General features: G+C 41.6%; 2 protein-coding genes across 2 annotated transcripts in view; one reads left to right on the forward strand and one right to left on the reverse strand.

Annotated features, from left to right (window-relative positions):
* LOC142198576 (protein eva-1 homolog C-like) overlaps nucleotides 1–19,363 on the reverse strand; it is a 212,046-nt gene extending 192,683 nt beyond the window's left edge. The window contains exons 1-2 of the mRNA XM_075269606.1: nucleotides 19,256–19,363; nucleotides 18,574–18,810 (exon numbers count right to left, since the gene is read on the reverse strand). Of these exons, the coding sequence (XP_075125707.1) occupies nucleotides 18,574–18,810; nucleotides 19,256–19,363 (345 nt within the window). The remainder of the gene's footprint in view (nucleotides 1–18,573; nucleotides 18,811–19,255) is intronic.
* LOC142196943 (serine/threonine-protein kinase SBK1-like) lies at nucleotides 1,286–6,951 on the forward strand. Its single transcript, XM_075266916.1, has 4 exons — nucleotides 1,286–1,316; nucleotides 5,318–5,440; nucleotides 5,775–5,977; nucleotides 6,289–6,951. The coding sequence occupies exons 1-4, from the start codon at nucleotides 1,286–1,288 to the stop codon at nucleotides 6,949–6,951; spliced, it is 1,020 nt and encodes a 339-aa protein (XP_075123017.1).
* Nucleotides 19,364–19,541: the final 178 nt, after the last annotated feature.

Here is a 19,541-nt window from a genome sequence, read left to right on the forward strand (position 1 = left end):
CCAAATACATGAATACGTATTATCTCCCATAGCTCTGCTTTATATCGGCATCATCTTTTAATCGGCCTTTCATTTATTTTGGACATTATAAAGCTTACAAGTGTAACAGCGATTTTCCCAAACTCATTATTTAGGGACCACTTCAGTTCTGAAGAGGATTATAAAGGCCGATATATTAGAAACTCATATAAATCACCGCATTTCTAAAACTGCGCCCCTCAAATTATACAAAACAGCATTTGGGGTCACAGGAGGTACAATTTGTTTGTTCCCTTTATGATTTATACTGACCTCCTGATGATCCCTAGACAATAGAGGTGACACGAGTAGGGGTCAGTTTTGGGAGTATTTAGCATATTGTCATGTGTATGCTTTGCCTAATCCCTCTCCTATTATCCAGGGGGGTGTCAGTAACTGCAGGCTATACATTAGTTGGCAGCCAGCAGCGCAGTGTATACACACAGATCCTTACAGGTGTTACTTGCTGAATCTTTCTCACCTACTTTGTGATGCAGTAATTCCTTGTAGATTTACTCTCTTATTCACATGTAAGATAAGGTCTATAAACATGGGCTAAATACGGAATTGTTTGTAGGTGATACTGGAATCTGCACAGAGTTATTGTGAGGCCGTCACCTCAAGGCTCCCAGTATTTGCACAGACATTACATTTGGGCCCGTGTTTTGCTTTGCTATTTATAGGACATGGTTATGACACTAAACTATCGTCACGCTTCATATACATATATGTATTATTGGGAGACTTTATTCTACTTTTTATTACTGAAAGCTAAGTTTTATAGCCCCTCCCCCTCAGTGATATTTACATATGAGTGTCTACCCTATAGTGAAAAACAGCATTTGGGAAGTTTAACCGTTTAAGCATTTCAAAGGAATTATAACAATATGGTGGTCAAATTTAGAACTTTCATTATTATTATTATTATTATTATTATTATTATTATTATTATTATTTTATCCCTAAAATTATCACATTCACAAAAGGTTAAAGGAGAAAATACATCTCACAGTTTGTTATACAATTTCTCACAAGCCCAGAAATACCCCACACAGGGGTGTAAACTGATTTTTGGGCACTCAGGAGCGCACAGAAAAGGATGAGCGACACTTGGCATTTGAAAATTAGGTTTTGCTTGAGGCACCATGCGCCATGTCTCATCTGCAGAGCCCCTAGAGCACCAATACAGTGGAAACCCCAAAAAAGTGACGGACCCCCGCACTTTTTAGCTTTTGGAGTACAGATTTAGGGGGACTTTCTGGATATCATGTTGTTTATGAAGAGCCCTGGAGGTGCCAGTAAGTTGGAATTCTCCAAGAAGTGACCCCATTTTGTAGGGGCAATTTTAGGGTCTCTACAAATATGACATGGTGTCCAAAATCCAACAATCTAAATGTACGCTACAAAAGCCACATACTGCTCCTTCACATCTGCGCCCTGTTGTGTGCCCAAATGGCAGTTTACGCTCACATGTATGACACCGGTGTACCCAGGATAACATAGTTAATGCCATGTGTGGGTATAAACTGCTGTTTGGGCACAGCCGGAGCGCCATTTTGGTTTTAGGAGCACAGTTTGGTTTTTGGATGTCATGCCCCTTATGCAGAGCCCTGAATTGCCAGTAAAGTGGATTCTGCAGACTTGTGACCCCATAAATGATTGCGCAGCTGATATTCAAAAGGGAAAATTGCAATCTTTCCTGAGATACGCCATTTCAGTGCCCGATATGTTTTGCCCAGTTTGAGTCAGCAGAAACACACTCCAAAAACTATGTGGGTATCCCTGGCACAACAGCTTTTGGAGCCTTCATCTATGATACAAGCCGGGCACAACATATTATGCATTGGAAATAGATATTCCTGGAAAAATTGCCATTTTCACTTTTCATGGTCAGCTGCGTATTCATTTCTGGAGAATACATTATAGCAACTCTTGGATAAATTCCTTCGAGGGGAGGGGGGTGTAGTTTCTATAATGGGGTCACATGTCAGGGGATTCCAGGTTACTGGCATTTCAGGAGCTCTGCAGAAGTGTCATGACATCCAAGAGTTAAAATGTCTAAATCTGCACCAAAAACCAAATATCTATGAGATAGATAGATAGATAGATAGATAGATAGATAGATAGATAGATCTCAATTATATTTTAGTGAAAATTATTTCCAAAATGAGAGAATTAATAATTTCTGAAGAATATATTGAGACTGACCTCTGTATAAACTGCCCTTGAGGTGTCTGGAATGGGGGCTGACTCCAAGGGGACGACTAATCCTTTGTCTGTGTTGTTGTAGGACTTCCAGATACAAGGAGCAGAACAAACACCAGTCTAGAGCCATACAGGATAATTAGTGAGATCCTAATGTAATGCTAATTGAGCTAATTGAGTTACACTCTCTATACATTGGCCTTTCTATATGGTGTCGCCCCCCACAGGTCGTCTGGTCTAGAGTGCAAGATTTTGTTTTTCCTTTTTAACCCTTAAGAATAAAGCTGGGATTACTTCTGTATTACCTACAATGGAGTCACTTTGTAAGAAAGAATTATTCCACTTTCAGTAGGGAAGAAGCGAGACCTCTCTTGTCACAGATATTCAATTTCTAACACAATGGGTCTATGGTAAAGTTATAGGGTATATTACAGGGACATACGGGGGCTCACCATAATGATATAGATCATCCCCCATTATGTTTCATCACATATTAAAGGTTTTAGTAATAACCCGGTGATCTCCCTCCCTGTGGCAGAATCCTTTACACCCGCACAACTTCTGTACTATCTCTAGTATATGATGGACAGATAGATGGATAGAGAGATGGAAAGATAGATAGATAGATGGGATAGACAAGATGGATGTGGTGACACTGTTGGGAAACTAACCCTTGTAACAAAAAGTGAAAAAGAAAATCCACTTCAATTATATATTAATAAATATTCAGAAAAGCCTGGCAGTAATAATTTATGAAATGGACGTCTGTATAACCTGATACTGAGGTTTGGCCCCTGCTCAGGAATGGCGGGCGCTGGCACTTCTTATATATTCACACTTGATAGTAAATCCTAAGTTTAATGATATTACATTATTTTTTCTGTATTGAAGCCGGGACTGAGGGTGTAGAATGGTCACAGGTCACATCATTTACAAATTGGAGGTAACAGAGAGAGATGAGATATTAGCCCTAAAATCTCTCTGTAATATTACACATAAGCCTTCACTTCACTCTGCCAAATTATTCCAATCTTATGGTATCATTTTGCCTGTTTTAACCCCTTCCCAACCTCCACCGTCCTATTATGGCTGATGTTGAGTCTTTAACTATACTGACGACTCAGGAGCTGAGAAACCACCAAAGCGCCGGGTCTCTATTGTATTATACAGCAACAATCTTGTGCTATTACCCGCGAGCAGCCCCTGTCAGAGTTGACCAAGGCGCCATTTTTCTGCCAGAACATGAGCACTGCCATTTTAGGGAAGATTGTCCAGAACAAAATTGTGGGTCGGTGATTGATTGGAAAGACAGCCGGGAGCTTATTGAAGACTCCTAAATCCCCTAGGGGGTCTAATAAATACTGTACTAAATATTACTACATGAATGTGTGTGAGTGTATGTTATAGTGTGTGTGTGAGTGTGTGTGTATGTATATAAATATATATATATATATATATATATATATATATATATATATATATATATATATTAGTGTAAATACACAAGTTAAATTGAAAAGAATTACAAATACAAATCTCCCCCTTCCCTAGAATACATAGAAGAGTAACATAAATATACACATTATGTGTCCCTGTGTCCCAGAACATCTACATAATACTAGGCTGGGCCTGAATAGCTGAGAGACAATGCAATGTCCCAGCATAGAACATGTACATTACAATGTGAGACAAGGGTCCAGTTTCTGTGTAGGCCATAGGAGAATAGAAAAGACTTGGGTTGTTGTAATGACAGAATAAATGACATTACCAATTCAGTAAACAAACAATAGACAGGTTAGCACCTCCATGACACCTCTATACACTGAATAGATTGTAGACACTTCACCTGAACTAACTGAATAACAATAAAATCTCCAGTGTTAAGTGTTAATGAGGCCACAAAATACCAATTGAATAGACATGTCCCCATACAATTGCTAATAAAGGGGGAGTGACCACAACTTCATTAAGAATCTCCTGGCTATAAGATGGGATGGAGAATTGGTCTCATTGCTATTCCTAGAATTGCTCTCTGGAGAAGACATCAGTGGACACATCTTGTTATATCTGACTGACTGGATCTGATATTTTTCCTAAAATCCAACAACCCTTCTTATTGCAACCAACTGGCCGTGAGAACCTCTTCATCCATCCCACATCACTACCCAGGTAAGTCTGCTCCTCCATGCTTTATAGATTTGGGGTCATTACTAGTAGGTTTGGGGTCTTGTTGCCTTCTGACTAGAACATGATCATTACCCTTTTAGTTATCAGCCATAGATTCTAATGTCCAATGGCACAAATGTGGTTGTGAGATGTTTATTCCAGGGGATATTTATTCCTTATCCATATACTAGGGCAGAAATAGCTTTGTGGGGTCTGACTGCTGAACCCCCCACCGATCCCTACCATGTTATACTCCCATCCTATATGTAATGGTGGATGTACAATGTGCCCCTTACTCTATTTACATGGGGAGGGGGTAAAACATCCCAGTTCTAGAGAGTAGAGGGGGGTCCTATAGATGGGGATAAATATTTCTCTGCTATATCTCCTGTAACCCCTAAGAGTAGTTTGTACGTTCATGTCGGTGACTTTGTTCCATTTTCCATCTTTGCTTGTTGCTTTGTCAGCATAACTATGTGCCAGCTTGTTCTTTGCATGACAAGTTATCCTGTTACTTGGCACCATTTTGGGTACAGATAAGTTCTGACATGGCAGCTTTGTCCGGCGGGTCATTACCATTACGGTGATTCCCTATTTATATTGGTTTATTATGTTTTACCACTTTTACTAAATAAAACGTCATTTTTCAAAAACTGAACAATTTGCCGGGGTCTCCGTATTCTGATGCCTTTCACTTTCTTACTGCTGTATAGATGGAGATATGGAAGGGCTTTGTATTTGCAGAGTAAGATGTAGTTTTTATTGGTACTTATTTCTGTATTTACTTTATTACTATTTTGGGGGAGGTGAGTTGACAAAATACATCACACGGTATAATCTCTCTCTCCATATATATATATATGACCATATACTAATCCTCCATATACTGTATATTCCTGTAGAGTAATGTTGAGTCTCTGTTTTGCAGGAATCACAATGGACATCATCAGCGTTTTCCATGTCCAGGACATCTGTGAAGTGTTCTGCATAGTAAAGACGCTCGGAGAGGGGACATATGGGCAAGTGGTACTTGCTCAAGATTACAGAACAGGTATGTGACTAATGATGGCAATATACTCTATTATTTGAAGAAATTTTCTCCACCTGCCTAAAATTTTTAAAGTAAGAATGCTTCCAAATGATGGTTTTTGTTTTCTGTCTTTGCTGCAGATTTTGATGTGTTTTTTGAGCCAAAGCCAGGAGTGGATTGAGCAGAAGTTATAAGAGCTTCCTATAGATTTCCTATTACTTTCTTGGCTTTGACTCAAAAAACCTCTACAAAATCTGCAACAAAAAAATCTGATAGATGGCAGATCCCAAATAAATCAGTGAGATCCACCATATCAAAGACCGGTCATAATAAAATGTCTCTTTTTGGATTTTAGGAACTCTGCTGGCAGCAAAGCTTCAAAGAAAAGAGAGGACGGATCGGAATCTGTTCCTTTCTGAGCTGTCGTTGTCAGTCCGTCTTTCTGAGCACCCCAGCATTATCAGGACCCACCCCATCTTCATAGAAACTCCTGAACATTATATACTGACCCAGGAGCTGGCACCTTCAGGAACCATGCATGAGCTTATTAAAGACCAGGTAAGAAAAGCCTACTTTATATGTTCTCCTACATACAATATCCCTCTTCTATACTGTTACATAGCAAAGGCTAGAGGTAGACATGTGATGTGACATAGGCTGACATCAGGACACTTAGGAATACACTGAGCCCTACAATAGGTGGAGGAGACTCTCCTAACATTACAACGTTTCATACAAAATGGCTGTGACAGTAACAGATTGACCTGCTGCTGCACCAACCACATCATCATCTCTGCCACAGTCCTATATATGTGATTATATATGGTAGTATATACCTACATCTCATAATACTCATCTGATTTCTGCAGGTTGGGATGCCTGAAGATCGTCTGAAGCGGTGCGCTGTCCAAATTTCAAGTGCTCTGTCATTTATGCACATGAGAGGTCTGGTGCACCGGGATCTAAAGCCCGACAATGTCTTCCTTATGGACCCAGAGTGCCACCAGATAAAGTTGGGAGACTTCGGACTCACACGTTATGCGGGCAGCCTCGTCCCAATGATGTCCCACATCATTCCATTTATGGCCCCGGAAATATGCAACTTGAAGAGCGGTGAGTATCTAGATTTAAGTGCTAGTGTGGACACTTGGGCCTATGGAGTTCTTCTCTTTGTTGCTTTAACAGGTTATTACCCCTGGGAGGGGGCCACTGAAGAGGACGGGATGTATCAGCGATTCAGAAAGTGGCAGCAAAGTTCAGGACTTACACCGCTGCCTAGAAATTGGGAGACTGTGACAATACAAGTGTTACCGATGTTTAATTTACTGTTTGATGAAGATCCATCTGATAGACATTCTGTGGTCTTGGATCACATTCACACACCATGGAAGGCTATCATTATAGAAGACGACGAAAGTGAAGTAATCGTCATATCGGATGATGAAGACAACACAGCAAGCCCCGGCAATCCGCTCATGAACATCTATTCAGGAAACCATCTAGATATCGGAGCTGAAGTGGAGATCGTCTAAGACTTCTTGCTGGGGCCGTCATTCTTGTAAGATCTTGGTGGTGAGTACTATAATATAATTATCAGCTATAGTGGAAGACATAATATATCATTGCCAACTGCAGAGATAGCTCTGGGGACACTACAAGGTTATGGCCGCCAACTTATATTGTACACTGTAAGATCCTTGATGATTTCTTAGGATATTTTTAATGGGACTTAAAATTTCCTGTCTTACTTCAATGCCACAAAGACGCAGATCTCCAGTTATGTCTAGAATGTTTTCCTAATAGTTTTTTCTTTCTGTCATGTGATCAAGTCTCTTCAGGACATTTCCCAAGTGACCATGGAAGAAACTCCAGAGAGTCAAAAAACTGGAGATGATGTTCAGATGCTGAAGAATCTTGGCAAGGAGGATCTCTGGTCACATCATCATGTCTTGTGAGAAGGAAACAGGTAACCCCCAGTCAGTGTCAGATACATTGTATGGGACAATCCAGATAGAACTCAATGCTTATATAATTCACTGCTTTATTGTTCAGAAATATTGGGTTTTTTTTGTTGTTTTTTTTTAATTTTTATGATTTTCTTTAATTTCGGTTATTTCAGTCTCATATAGGTCTATGATATGGGGACATTATTCTTATTACATTTCTTCCACTTTAGGAAATTCCTACTTGTGATCTGCTGGAATCTGTGGTGAGACCTGGCAGTAAGTGTTTAATGTCCCTGCACTGCCCCCCCAGGGGGAATGGCGGCTTTCGGGATCACTTTTTTCTATAGGGAGGGGTTTGCTGAACATTTGTGTATAATTTATTAATCTATTGTATTTTCTTTCAGCAGGAAGCAATTTCTCTGTAGCAACATAACTGTATATAGGGAGATCCCTCTGATACTAAACCCATATATACAAATACCCATATATAGATATAACCATATACACATATACCCATATATACACATATACCCATATACCTTATACACATATACCTATATATACATATACCCATATATAGACATATCTATATATAGACATACCCATATACCTTATACACATATACCCATATATACATATACCCATATAGGGTTTCACCAGCATCATAGAGGGGGATTCTTTACAGTAAGAGCAGTGAGGCTATGGAGTCTCTGCCCCATGAAGTGGTGATGGCGGATACATTGGACAAGTTCAGAGGGCCTGGATGTCTTTCTAGAACAGAATAATATTCGGGGTTATGGATTCTAGATTTTAAGGACACGCTGATCCAGGGTCTTATACTGACTGCCAGATTGGAGTCGGGAAGGAATTCTTTCCCTGAATAATTGCCATAAGCCTCGTGGGGTTTTTTGCCTTCCTCTGGATCAGCACTGTAGGGACTGTAGGGTTATAGGTTGGACTTGATGGACTATTGTCTTCATACAACCTCATCTACTATGTAACTAGTTATAGACAGTCTAGAATGGGATTATTTTTAGGGATGTGAATAGTTTGTAACACTTGTTAGTTTCCTTTACTGCCATTTAGTTAGACTGGTTTGCTTTGTTAGTTAGTGTAGGGACTCGCAAGAAAATGAGGACCCTTGACGTGGGTTGCGAGCTTACATGTTTTTGCCAAAATATATTTTTTACACCCTTTTGTTTTTAAAGAACAATTTCAAATTTTGGCAAAAATATAACCAATACCTCATTATCTGACTGATTTAAATAAAAGTTTTGAAATAAGTTTCTGTGTCGTGTTTCAATTTGTAAAATGTTTAATGTGAAGAAATTTCTGCCGTTCTGTGGACATTGTACGAGCTGAGCTGCAGTAATGTCTTCACAGAACGTGAGATGTGAGATGTGGACCAGGCCTGAGAGGTGGATTACAAATTATTCTTGTGAGGAGAAAAATCAAGATTTGGCCATTTCTATGAATGTTATAAAGTGATGCAAGTCTACAATTGTCAGATACATAGAGCTGCCAGGTCTCTACCTGTATACTATTACATTGTAGGATCTCTGCAGATCAAGGTCTGTCAATTGTTTTTGTCTTATCATTCAATTCTCCTCCTTCCAAAAGTCATAAGATTTTTATTTTTCCATTCATAGAGCCATATAAGGGGTTACTTCTGTATGGCACCATTTAACACTCTGTATAATGTACTGGGAAGCAGGGCCGCCATCAGGAATTTTGGGGCCCCATACAGTCTAAGTTTCTCCCCCCCCCCACACACACACCATTTTAAAACTACTTTATTTTGCGACATTGCCCCCTGTACCTATAAATGATGTCCCCTGGCGCCTGCAGCAGTCATTGTGCCCAGTGAGCAGCGCCGAGCTCCAGCTCCTCGCATGGGTGCAGTACTACCCGCTCGCCAGCTTCGATACGGGTAGTACTGCGCCTGTGCGAGGAGCTGGAGCTCGGCGCTGCTCACTGGGCACAATGACTGCTGTGGGCGCCCGGGGGCCGGCACACGGTGGCGGGCCAAAACCGGGCCCCAGGGCCGGTTTTAGACAAAGTGGGGCCCTGGGAAAAACTAAAAGAGGGGCCCCCATATCCTGACATACCAACACCATCATATTCAGTCATTTCAGTAGTCAGGGCTGCACTTCCAGAGGCATTGATATAGTCTCAAAAGATCAGGAATACAAAAAAAATTGTAAAGATATATATAGTTGTGAAACTGCTATGTGTGTAACGCTATACTGGGGAGAATTATTACCACTATACAGACAATTACCAAACAATACACATCATGTATAGACCAACAACACCTCTATACAGGGACCAGATAGTACACGACCTCCACACTGTGACAACCTCCACTACATTGCAGAGTGAATCAAAGACAATAGCCAAGCACTACACAGACTTCTAACCTAATAAACATCACATCAACTAAAGGGTTTTCTTGTCCCAAATTGATTCTTTTATACTGATAACCTATCCACAGGACAACTCATCGGCATGTCAGTATATAATCTATCTACAGAACGGCTCATCAGAATGTCAGTATATAATCTGACAGGGTTCGACACCCGAACCCCACACAGATCAGCTGTACTAGCAGCTTCCTGGTGCCAGATGCTGCTTGTGGACAGGATGCCTCAACGTTATTATTCAAGTAATAGGAGCGGCGCTGAAAAACCCAGAAACACCACTTTACAGAGGATGGCGCTGCTGTGCCACTCCTATTACTTGAATAGTAGCAGTGCTGCATCCTGTCCACTATAAGCTGTCAGCACATGGAGGCCGCTAGAACAGACAGACCCGACAGATCACATACTGAGGTCCTGTCCTGTGGATAGATCATCAGTATCAAAAATCAGTTTGCGGCTAGAAAACTCCTTTTAAAATAGTAAATTAATAAAACCCATTTTGCCCATATGCAATAGAAATCACCACCTTTAGTATCACCTTATGAGTTATTATAGCTCCCCCTTATAAATAATAGTCCCCGATTATGAATAATAGTTCCCCCTTAGAAATAATAGTTTGTCTTTATAAATAATACCCCCTCCTCTATCAGGAATAGCTTCCCATTATAAGTAATAGATCCTTCTTACAAATAGCCCCCCTTATAAATAATAATTTCATCAGCTTCATTAATAATAATAATCCCTCCATATGAACTATAATTCCCCAGCTGACCTTATTATTAATAGTTCCTCCTTATAAATAGCCCCTCTTATATATATATAATAGTTCCCATAACCTTATTAAGGGGGCATTCACATGGAGTAACGCGGCACTGATTCTGCACTATAACTCGTGTAAGAATCAGCGCTGCAAAACAGAATCCCACTCAGTTCAATAGATTCCATTTAACGCGCGTAACACATTGAAGGCAATGGGTTAAAAGGCCTCCCATTGATTTCAATGTGTTACGCGCGTTAAAACGGAACCCATTGGACTCAATGGGATTCTGTTTTGCAGCGCTGATTCTTACACGAGTTATTGTGCCAGATTCAACGCTGCGTAACTCCGTGTGAATGCCCCCTAATAATAGTCCCTTCTTTTATATATAGCTCCCTTATTAATATTCCCCACCCGCCTTATTATTATTAGTTCCCTGTAATAAATAATAGTTCCACCAACCTTACTAATATAAGACCCTCCTTATTAATAATAATATTAATAAGGCTGGGGGAACTATTAGTAATGAGGGGGGCTAATAGTTCCCCCAGCTAGTAAGTAATATATCCTCCTAATTATTAATAATAGTTCCTCTGTCTTCTTATATATCTATATATATATATCTATATCTATATATAAAAACTCCCTCCCACTCCCAGATTTATTATGAATAGTTTCTTTTTATACAAACTCCCCCCTAGACTTATTAATAGTAGTTTTTTCATATATATATATATATATATATATATATATATATATATATATATGAGCTAGTCTATGGGGACTATTATATAAGGGGGTATGTATATCCTATCTCCCCATCATTATATAATAGCTCCCCTAGGGATATTAACAATAAACCCTCCTTATAAATAGCCCCCCCCTCCCCTTATGTTACCCTGAAATTATTAAAACTAATCCCTGTTAGTAAATATATGACCCCCTTATCAGTAATACAGTCATTTCATTTCTAAAAAAAAAAATAATAATGAAAGTTTCCCTCACCTTCCCAGGCTCCTGCTGTGTCCTGGGGCTGAAGTCTCTCTTCCTCGGCAAAGGACCTGTGATGACGTCACTAACCACGCCCCCTCACAGGTCTTTTGCCGTTATCTATGCAGTGACACCTATGTAGAGCAGGGACTACAACGTCCTGTTCTATCACAGACGTCAATGGCCACGCTTGAAACTAGGGCTCCCCAGGTCCGGACTCACTGGGCACAATGACTGCTGCGGGCGCCAGGGCCCGGCACACGGTGGCGGGCCAAAACCGGGCCCCCCTCATTTTTCAATTTGGCCGGGCCCCTGACGCCAGTAGCAGTAATACTGCCCTATCGGCGGCCCTGCTGGGAAGCCTGGAAAAAATTCAGAATAGGGTGAAATGAGAAAAAAAACTTCATTTGCCCCATTTTTTAATGGGCTTTGTTTTTATTGTGTTTGCTGTGAAGTAAGGGCAAGTTCACACAAGTTCAAAGAGGCTGATTTTGACATCGGATTTTGCTTCAAAATCAGTCCCTTTACAATAGTGGTATATGTAGACTGCTAGCAGAGAAAAAGAAGCGACGTGACCTTTCTTCAGGTGTTTTCCGCCTGAAGAAAGCAATAGAAGTGAATGGGAGGTGAAAACCGCACGTTTTTTTGCAAAAATAAATGACACTTTTTTTGCAAAAAAAACACGCGGAAAAAAAACCAAACATGTTTTTTTAGCCCATTCACTTTACAGGAGGGGAAAACAGCCAGGCTTTTTTTAAAACTGTTTTTAAAAAAAGCTCCAAAAAAAAGCTTGGCAAGGTCCTAATTAGGAAGCTTTTTTTCCGGTGCTTAAATAAGCCACACGTGATTTACGTGTGAACTAACCCTAAAAAAACAAAACAAATCATGGAAACTGTATTGTGTGGGTTGTAACAATCACAGTGATAGTAAATAGAGATGAGCGACCAGTGTTCTATCGAACATATGTTCGATTGGATATCAGGCTGTTCGATGTGTTCGATTCGAATCGAACATCATGTGGCAAACTCCAAAAAAATGTGATTCCCCTCCCACCTTCCCTGGCGCTTTTTTTGCACCAATAACAGCGCAGAGGAGGTGGGACAGGAACTACGACACCGGAGGCATCGAAAAAAATCGGAAAAAGTCATTGGCTGCCGAAATCAAGTGACCTCCATTTTAGACGAATAGTGGATTTCAAATCCGGGTCATATGAGAATGTGAACTTTGTGACTATGAGACAGGGATAGCTGTACAGGCAGGGATAGCTAGGGATAACCTTTATTTAGGTAGGAATGTTATTAAAAATAACTTTTTGGGGCTCTATCGGGTGTGTAATTGTGATTTTTGTGACATAAACTTTTTCCAATAGGAATGCATTGGACAGCGCTGATTGGCCAGAGTACGGAACTCGACCAATCAGCGCTGGCTCTGCTGGAGGAGGCAGAGTCTAAGATCGCTCCACACCAGTCTCCATTCAGGTCCGACCTTAGACTCCACCTCCTCCGGCAGAGCCAGCGCTGATTGGCCGAAGGCTGGCCAATGCATTCCTATGGGAATGCAGAGACTTAGCAGTGCTGAGCCAGTTCTGCTCAACTACACCGTGTGCCGAGTGTGCACACTTGGCTCTGCTACATCAGATGGGCTGACCGGCACACGGTGTAGTTGAGCAGAACTGGCTCAGCACTGTTAAGTCTCTGCATTCCCATAGGAATGCATTGGCCAGCGCTGATTGGCCAGAGTACGGAACTCGACCAATCAGCGCTGGCTCTGCCGGAGGAGGCGGAGTCTAAGGTCGGACCTGAATGGAGACTGGTGTGGAGCGATCTTAGACTCCGCCTCCTCCAGCAGAGCCAGTGCTGATTGGTCGAATTCCGTACTCTGGCCAATCAGCGCTGTCCAATGCATTCCTATGGGAAAAAGTTAGCTTGCGAAAATCGCAAGCTGACAGGGATTTCCATGAAATAAAGTGACTTTTATGCCCCCAGACATGCTTCCCCTGCTGTCCCAGTGTCATTCCAGAGGTGTTGGCATCATTTCCTGTGGTGTCATAGTGGACTTGGTGACCCTCCAGACACGGATTTGGGTTTCCCCCTTAACGAGTATCTGTTCCCCATAGACTATAATGGGGTTCGAAACCCGTTCGAACACTCGAACAGTGAGCGGCTGTTCGAATCGAATTTCGAACCTCGAACATTTTAGTGTTCGCTCATCTCTAATAGTAAATTTTATATTTTGATAGATTTTGAAATGTTATATAGGGCCCTCAATCCTGTTGTGTGAAGTGACTATTTCTTTGTAATGTCTCTGTCTGTATTACACTACAGTCTGTAAAGTGCTGCAGGATATGTCGGTGCTATATAAATAAAATCTATTACTATTATTCTGGTCCCAAATTGAATTTTTATACTGATGATCTATCCACCTGATGTGATCTGTCTGGCGTCACCATATTCTGACACCCATAACTACTTTTTTGTAAGTTTTCAGCTATGCATATAGCGGGGCAGATAAAGGAACCCGTTAAAGAAATTCCACACCAAATTTCTCACCATTTTCCTCTATGTGAATGGCCCCTTAGGGTGAATTCACACTGAGTAAACGCTAGCTTATTCTGAACGTAAAACACGTTCAGAATAAGCGGCGTCTAAAGCAGCTCCATTCATTTCTATGGGAGCGGGGATACGAGCGCTCCCCATAGAAATGAATGGGCTGCTTCTTTCACTCCGTGCAGTCCCATTGAAGTGAATGGGGAGTGCCGGCGTATACGGCAAGCTCTGCTCATGCCGGAGCGTACACGCCGGCACTCCCCATTCACTTCAATGGGACTGCACGGAGTGAAAGAAGCAGCCCATTCATTTCTATGGGGAGCGCTCGTATCCCCGCTCCCATAGAAATGAATGGAGCTGCTTTAGATGCCGCTTATTCTGAACGTGTTTTACGTTCAGAATAAGCTAGCGTTTACTCAGTGTGAATGCACCCTTAAAGTGTAAATTTGTGCGAATAATTCCTTAGCTATTACGAGTTGTAGAAGATAATATAACTAGTGCGAGATAACATGTAGGTACACGGCTGGAATAGATTCTACTAGATTCCTCATTACCATATTGCACTTTATTGTATTTCTCCTTATTTATCTCTGCTCAGTTCTTCCACTCATGTCCTGTAACACAGTGACCCACAAAGGAGAGAACATATAAATATATCACCCCAATAAAAATGCTTATCCGTTTAGGATCATCGTATCCCACTGATATTGTCAATTCTGTCCCAAGTTGGGCTCACAATCTAAAATCCTCTCGGTATTTCTGTGGAGGAAACTGGAGTATATGGAGGAAACCCACACAAATAGGGGGAGAACATACAAACTCCTTGCTGATATTGCTCTTGGCTGGGATCGAACCCAGGACTCCAAGGCTACAGTAAGCCAACGCGATGCCCGTTTTGTTCATTTTATTTTTGATAAATTATTCAGATATATATATATTTATTAGGATTTATATTTTTGTTTATACCCAAAGGCATAAATCATATATGTACACAGAGATACAGTATACTGAGACAAGATGGAATATAGTTAGACAAATAAGAGATGGGTAAAGATAGGAGACATGATAGATACATAAATGATAGACAGAAGAATAGGTATGAGACTTCTACACATATAGATGATATGCAGATGGAAATATAGAAAATTAATCTTCAATTATATCTTATACAGATATTGAGGTCTGGGCCTCAGGAATGGGGGTGACGGCAAGGCAAAGACGACTCCTTTCCAGGCCTGTCAGGTAGGAGACCCACCTAGATGAATACAGAATTGCACCAGGAGCCTGCACAGAGAGGTACTGAGGTGCTAATGTCATGCGAATGACTAAGTCAGGCCATTCTGATTCCATCCACATGCAAATGTCTATTGGAGACGTTTAATGAAATTCGTCTGTATAGCCTTAAGGAAAGAAAGGGGGGACATGACTGAAAAATCTGAATATATTAAAGTTATAAACAAGTTTCAGGATAAAAGTGTTTTTAAGGCTAAGACCCCATGTAGCAAAACGCAGCATAGAAACGCCGCAGAAAAAATCGTGATTGAAACGCATCATATTTTTTTCTGTGTTTTTCATTGCATTTTTACAGAGTTTTCCTCTGTGAATTTCTGCCCCTATTGTACCTCTATGGTAAATGCCAGTGTTGCCACAGGTACAATTGACAAAGCTGCAATGTTTATAAAAGTGAGTGGTTTTGAAAAGTTTTACTGTTTTCCAAAATTTTTTTTTGCAGTGTGTGGGTTGGATGAGTCAGAATCCCATCCACATTGCAGGAAATGGGTTGTTTTGCTACGGCCTTCCATCATTGCCATAATGCGGTGTTTTCGCAATGTGGAGCTCTAGCCTAAGGATCCACGGCCTGGAAACACAGCGCTAAAGCGCTGTGGGAACAACCTCAGTGTGAACACATCGCGGTTCTTCCCGCAGCGCTTTGAACAGAAAGTTCACTGAGTTTTCCTCCGCGGATTTTCTGTTACAATTATATCTATGGGAAAGCCGCCGGTACTTCCGTAGATATAATTGACATGCTGCGATTTTCTAAACTGTGTCTGCGCTGCGATATTTTTCCGCAAAGTGGGCATGGCATTCGCATGAATCCCATCCACTTTGCAAGTACTGTAAAATGGATAGGAGATAACTTACTTTCTGGTGTGTCAGAAGAGCAGAACAAGAGAGAGGTGGATTGATAAAACTGGTTACACACAGCGGACCACATTGACAGTCACAGCACTCCGGTCCGGCGTAGGCCCAAATGAATGGGACTAGTGCGGAGCGTGGTGCCGCGAGGTGGATTCAACGGCTGAATCAGCTGCGGATTGCACCTGAAGAACGGGCAGCTCGCTTCTTTTTTCCGCTAGCACCACCATTGTGAGGGGGCGGATTATGATGTGGATTCTGCGCCATAATCCGCCCCCTCTGTGCCCGTGTGAACAGGCCCTAATTGGATATGTCAGGGAGCCTTGATTTAGAAATGAAACCAGCACAGGAAAAGTCCTTCATGCGGGACCTTTTCTTTTGCCAATTTTCAGGCAAACACAGTGACGGAGTCTCTAATGGAGACTCTGCCGCGGATGTGAACGTAGACCTATGTGTTCAGGGGAACTTCCTATCAGCCCCTCACCAATAAGATATTTATGGCCTATCATAAGAATAGGCCGTGAATAAAACAAAATGCTGGGACACCCCCTTACAGAAAGATCATCTTCCCATAGCTGTTTGGCAGAGGGGGGTTATAGTAAAGATTAAAATGGGACTCACCCACTGAATAATACACCACACTGCCAACCATGAGGGTCGGGTGATTTTTATTTTTTTTGCCTCATCTCTTTTCTATCATCTTTGGGTTCATTTCCCAGTGAAAAGGGAAGAAGAGATCTTTGCACTGGTTGTAACCAACAACAAGGGTATGTAGCCATCATGGGTTGGATTTGAGGTCTCTAGGGGTCGCATAGGAGCCACATGGTCTGCTTCTATGAGTAACTCACCGCTCATGACAACTACCGTATTTTTCGGACTATAAGACGCACTTTTTTCCCAAATTTTTTTTGGGGGAAATAAGGGTGCGTCTTTTATAGTCTGAATGTGGCCTCTGTGGTTGCCATGAGCGGCCGCCAATACAGACCCGGCATCTGCTGTAATAGAAAGGCAGATGCCGGGGAGGGTTAGACGCCGGCACAGGTGCCGGGGCCTGCGACATCGCTATGCTCCTGCCCTGCAGAAAGCCAGCAGCGGCAGGAGCGATGCTGCTACACCGGAGGAGTGGAATCTGGCCCCGCAAAAAAACGCTCTGTGTCCCCGTACAGCTGCAGGGTCACCTGTCAATGTGTCCTTGCAGCTGTTGCAAAACTACAACTCCCATATATTAAATATTTTACCTTTTTTTGCTTCAAATATTTTTTCCCCTATTTTCCTTCTCTAAAACCTGCGTCTTATAGTCCAGTGCGTCTTATAGTCCCAAAAATACGGTATATGTATATGTATACACACACACACGTATGAGTCTCATAGGAGTCTGGCTACACAATTTTCCTACACCCCGTTCATCACTAAATCCACATTAGACACACGTCCATCATTACATCATGGCATCGTGTAACTCATCGAGATGCAATTATTTGCTGAGCAGCAGAAACTCATATTCTGGATTTAGTTTTCATCAAGAAAAACCAAGAAACTTCTAAGTCTGTTTTCAGGAAAACACAATAGTTTGCAGCTCCCCAGCCCCATATTTGCTGACTGTCAACGATGTCCATTTAGCTTCTGTTTAGACTGTAATTGGTATACATTACTGCAATGAAAGCTGCTGAAAGGCCAGCACTGTTCACACACACACCCCGAGGCTATGCTCTCACACAGGCAATTGACTCCCAGCCCCAGTAAATGAATTAGATCAACATTAGCCAAGTAAACGTCCAGCTGTGAAGTCTGCAGTCTGTGGCCATGGGAGGTGCAGATGTTGAGGTTGTATCCAGACCTTGGTGCTTTAGTGGGCCCTAAAGAATATCTGTCGCATAAGAATATACCAGTATTATAAATGCACATGATGGACACTGTTGTAGGTTTTATATCAGGGTGCAAGAGCTTAGATAGGGGTGGCCCCTTAAATCCTTATTGCACCATGATATACCTATACACCGAGCGAGCTCAGGAGCCAAAGGGGAATAAAGAGTAAATCCTTCTGCACACGGACAGTGTCCATCTGTACAAGACTGTGTAAGCCCACATGCCCATTATACAAGCCATGAATTTCAATGGCTTTATTTAAAAGACTTTGTTCTTTTGTCAGTTTTTCATGGCAGTCAAAAAAAAACTGACGTGCCCTATCACAACAATCATGTGAATTGACACAGTGAAAAAAAAACTCAAGACCAAAATTGACATTTTTTGGTCACATTACTTATCAGAAAGAGTCAAAAGCCTTAAAAGTTGCCTATATGAGCAGCCAAGTCTCTCTATTTCGGGACAACCTGTTTAATGGCAGACATATTGAAGGTACCTGGAGTGCAGTGTCGGTAGAGCAGGATACATCTTCTCTTACAAATGTAGGATACGGCTGTGTGTGACGCGTCGGACACATCTGATGACTAGGTAAGCTCCGGCCATAGAAGGTAGACTGGATGCTGATGGTGGTTTTGTGAGGGCATCGAAGTGAAACATATTCCCCATCACAGGCCCGTAATGTATAATTCTTCAATATTCTTGATATATAACCTGCCGAAGAAAAGGAAGAATTCTATTATAAATTGTTACAAGATTAGTTATAAAAAGTGTAAAATTTAAGTCAAATTCACATTTTTGCCTGTTCCTTATTCAACAAATTTCCAAATTTAGAGCTGGAATTGCGATATTTAATGTTATTTCACCTACTAGGACCACATAGACAAAACACAAGTGTAGAAGCCGACACAGCCTGGGGTAGGTTAACACACTAGGCCGGAGGCAGGGTTATATGGGTAGAACTGGTGATATCATGGAGCAGGTTTATATGACAAGGACTAGTGATGTCAAAGTGACGCGACGGTTTTTCTTATTTCGGCTAGTGATGTCATTGTGAAGGACATATTTATATGGGGAGAACTGGTGATGTCACAGGAAGGAAAAGGTTTGTCTACAAAAGGAGCGGTGATGTCACATAGAGGAACGGAACATGCTTATTTGGATACAGATGGTGATGTCACAGAACAGGGAAAATTAATTTGGGCAATACTAGTGATGTCACAGAATGATAAATTTCTTTGGAGAGGGCTGATGATGTCCCAATTAGGGGCAAGTTTATCTAGAGACATCTGGGGATGTCACAGCAGGTTTTTCTGTTGTGGGCTGGTGATGTCACAGTGAAAGACTGCATGCAGGGTTCCTCTGTCCGCTTGAGAAGTTGGATATCTTCTCTTGCGGACAGGGAAGGAAGGGCACGGAGTGCAAAAGAACGCACCCGATGCCCACTGAAATAAATGACAGGTGTCA

This window comes from Leptodactylus fuscus, chromosome 3 (assembly GCF_031893055.1).
Source record: "Leptodactylus fuscus isolate aLepFus1 chromosome 3, aLepFus1.hap2, whole genome shotgun sequence".
In the NCBI taxonomy this organism is placed as follows: domain Eukaryota; kingdom Metazoa; phylum Chordata; class Amphibia; order Anura; family Leptodactylidae; genus Leptodactylus; species Leptodactylus fuscus.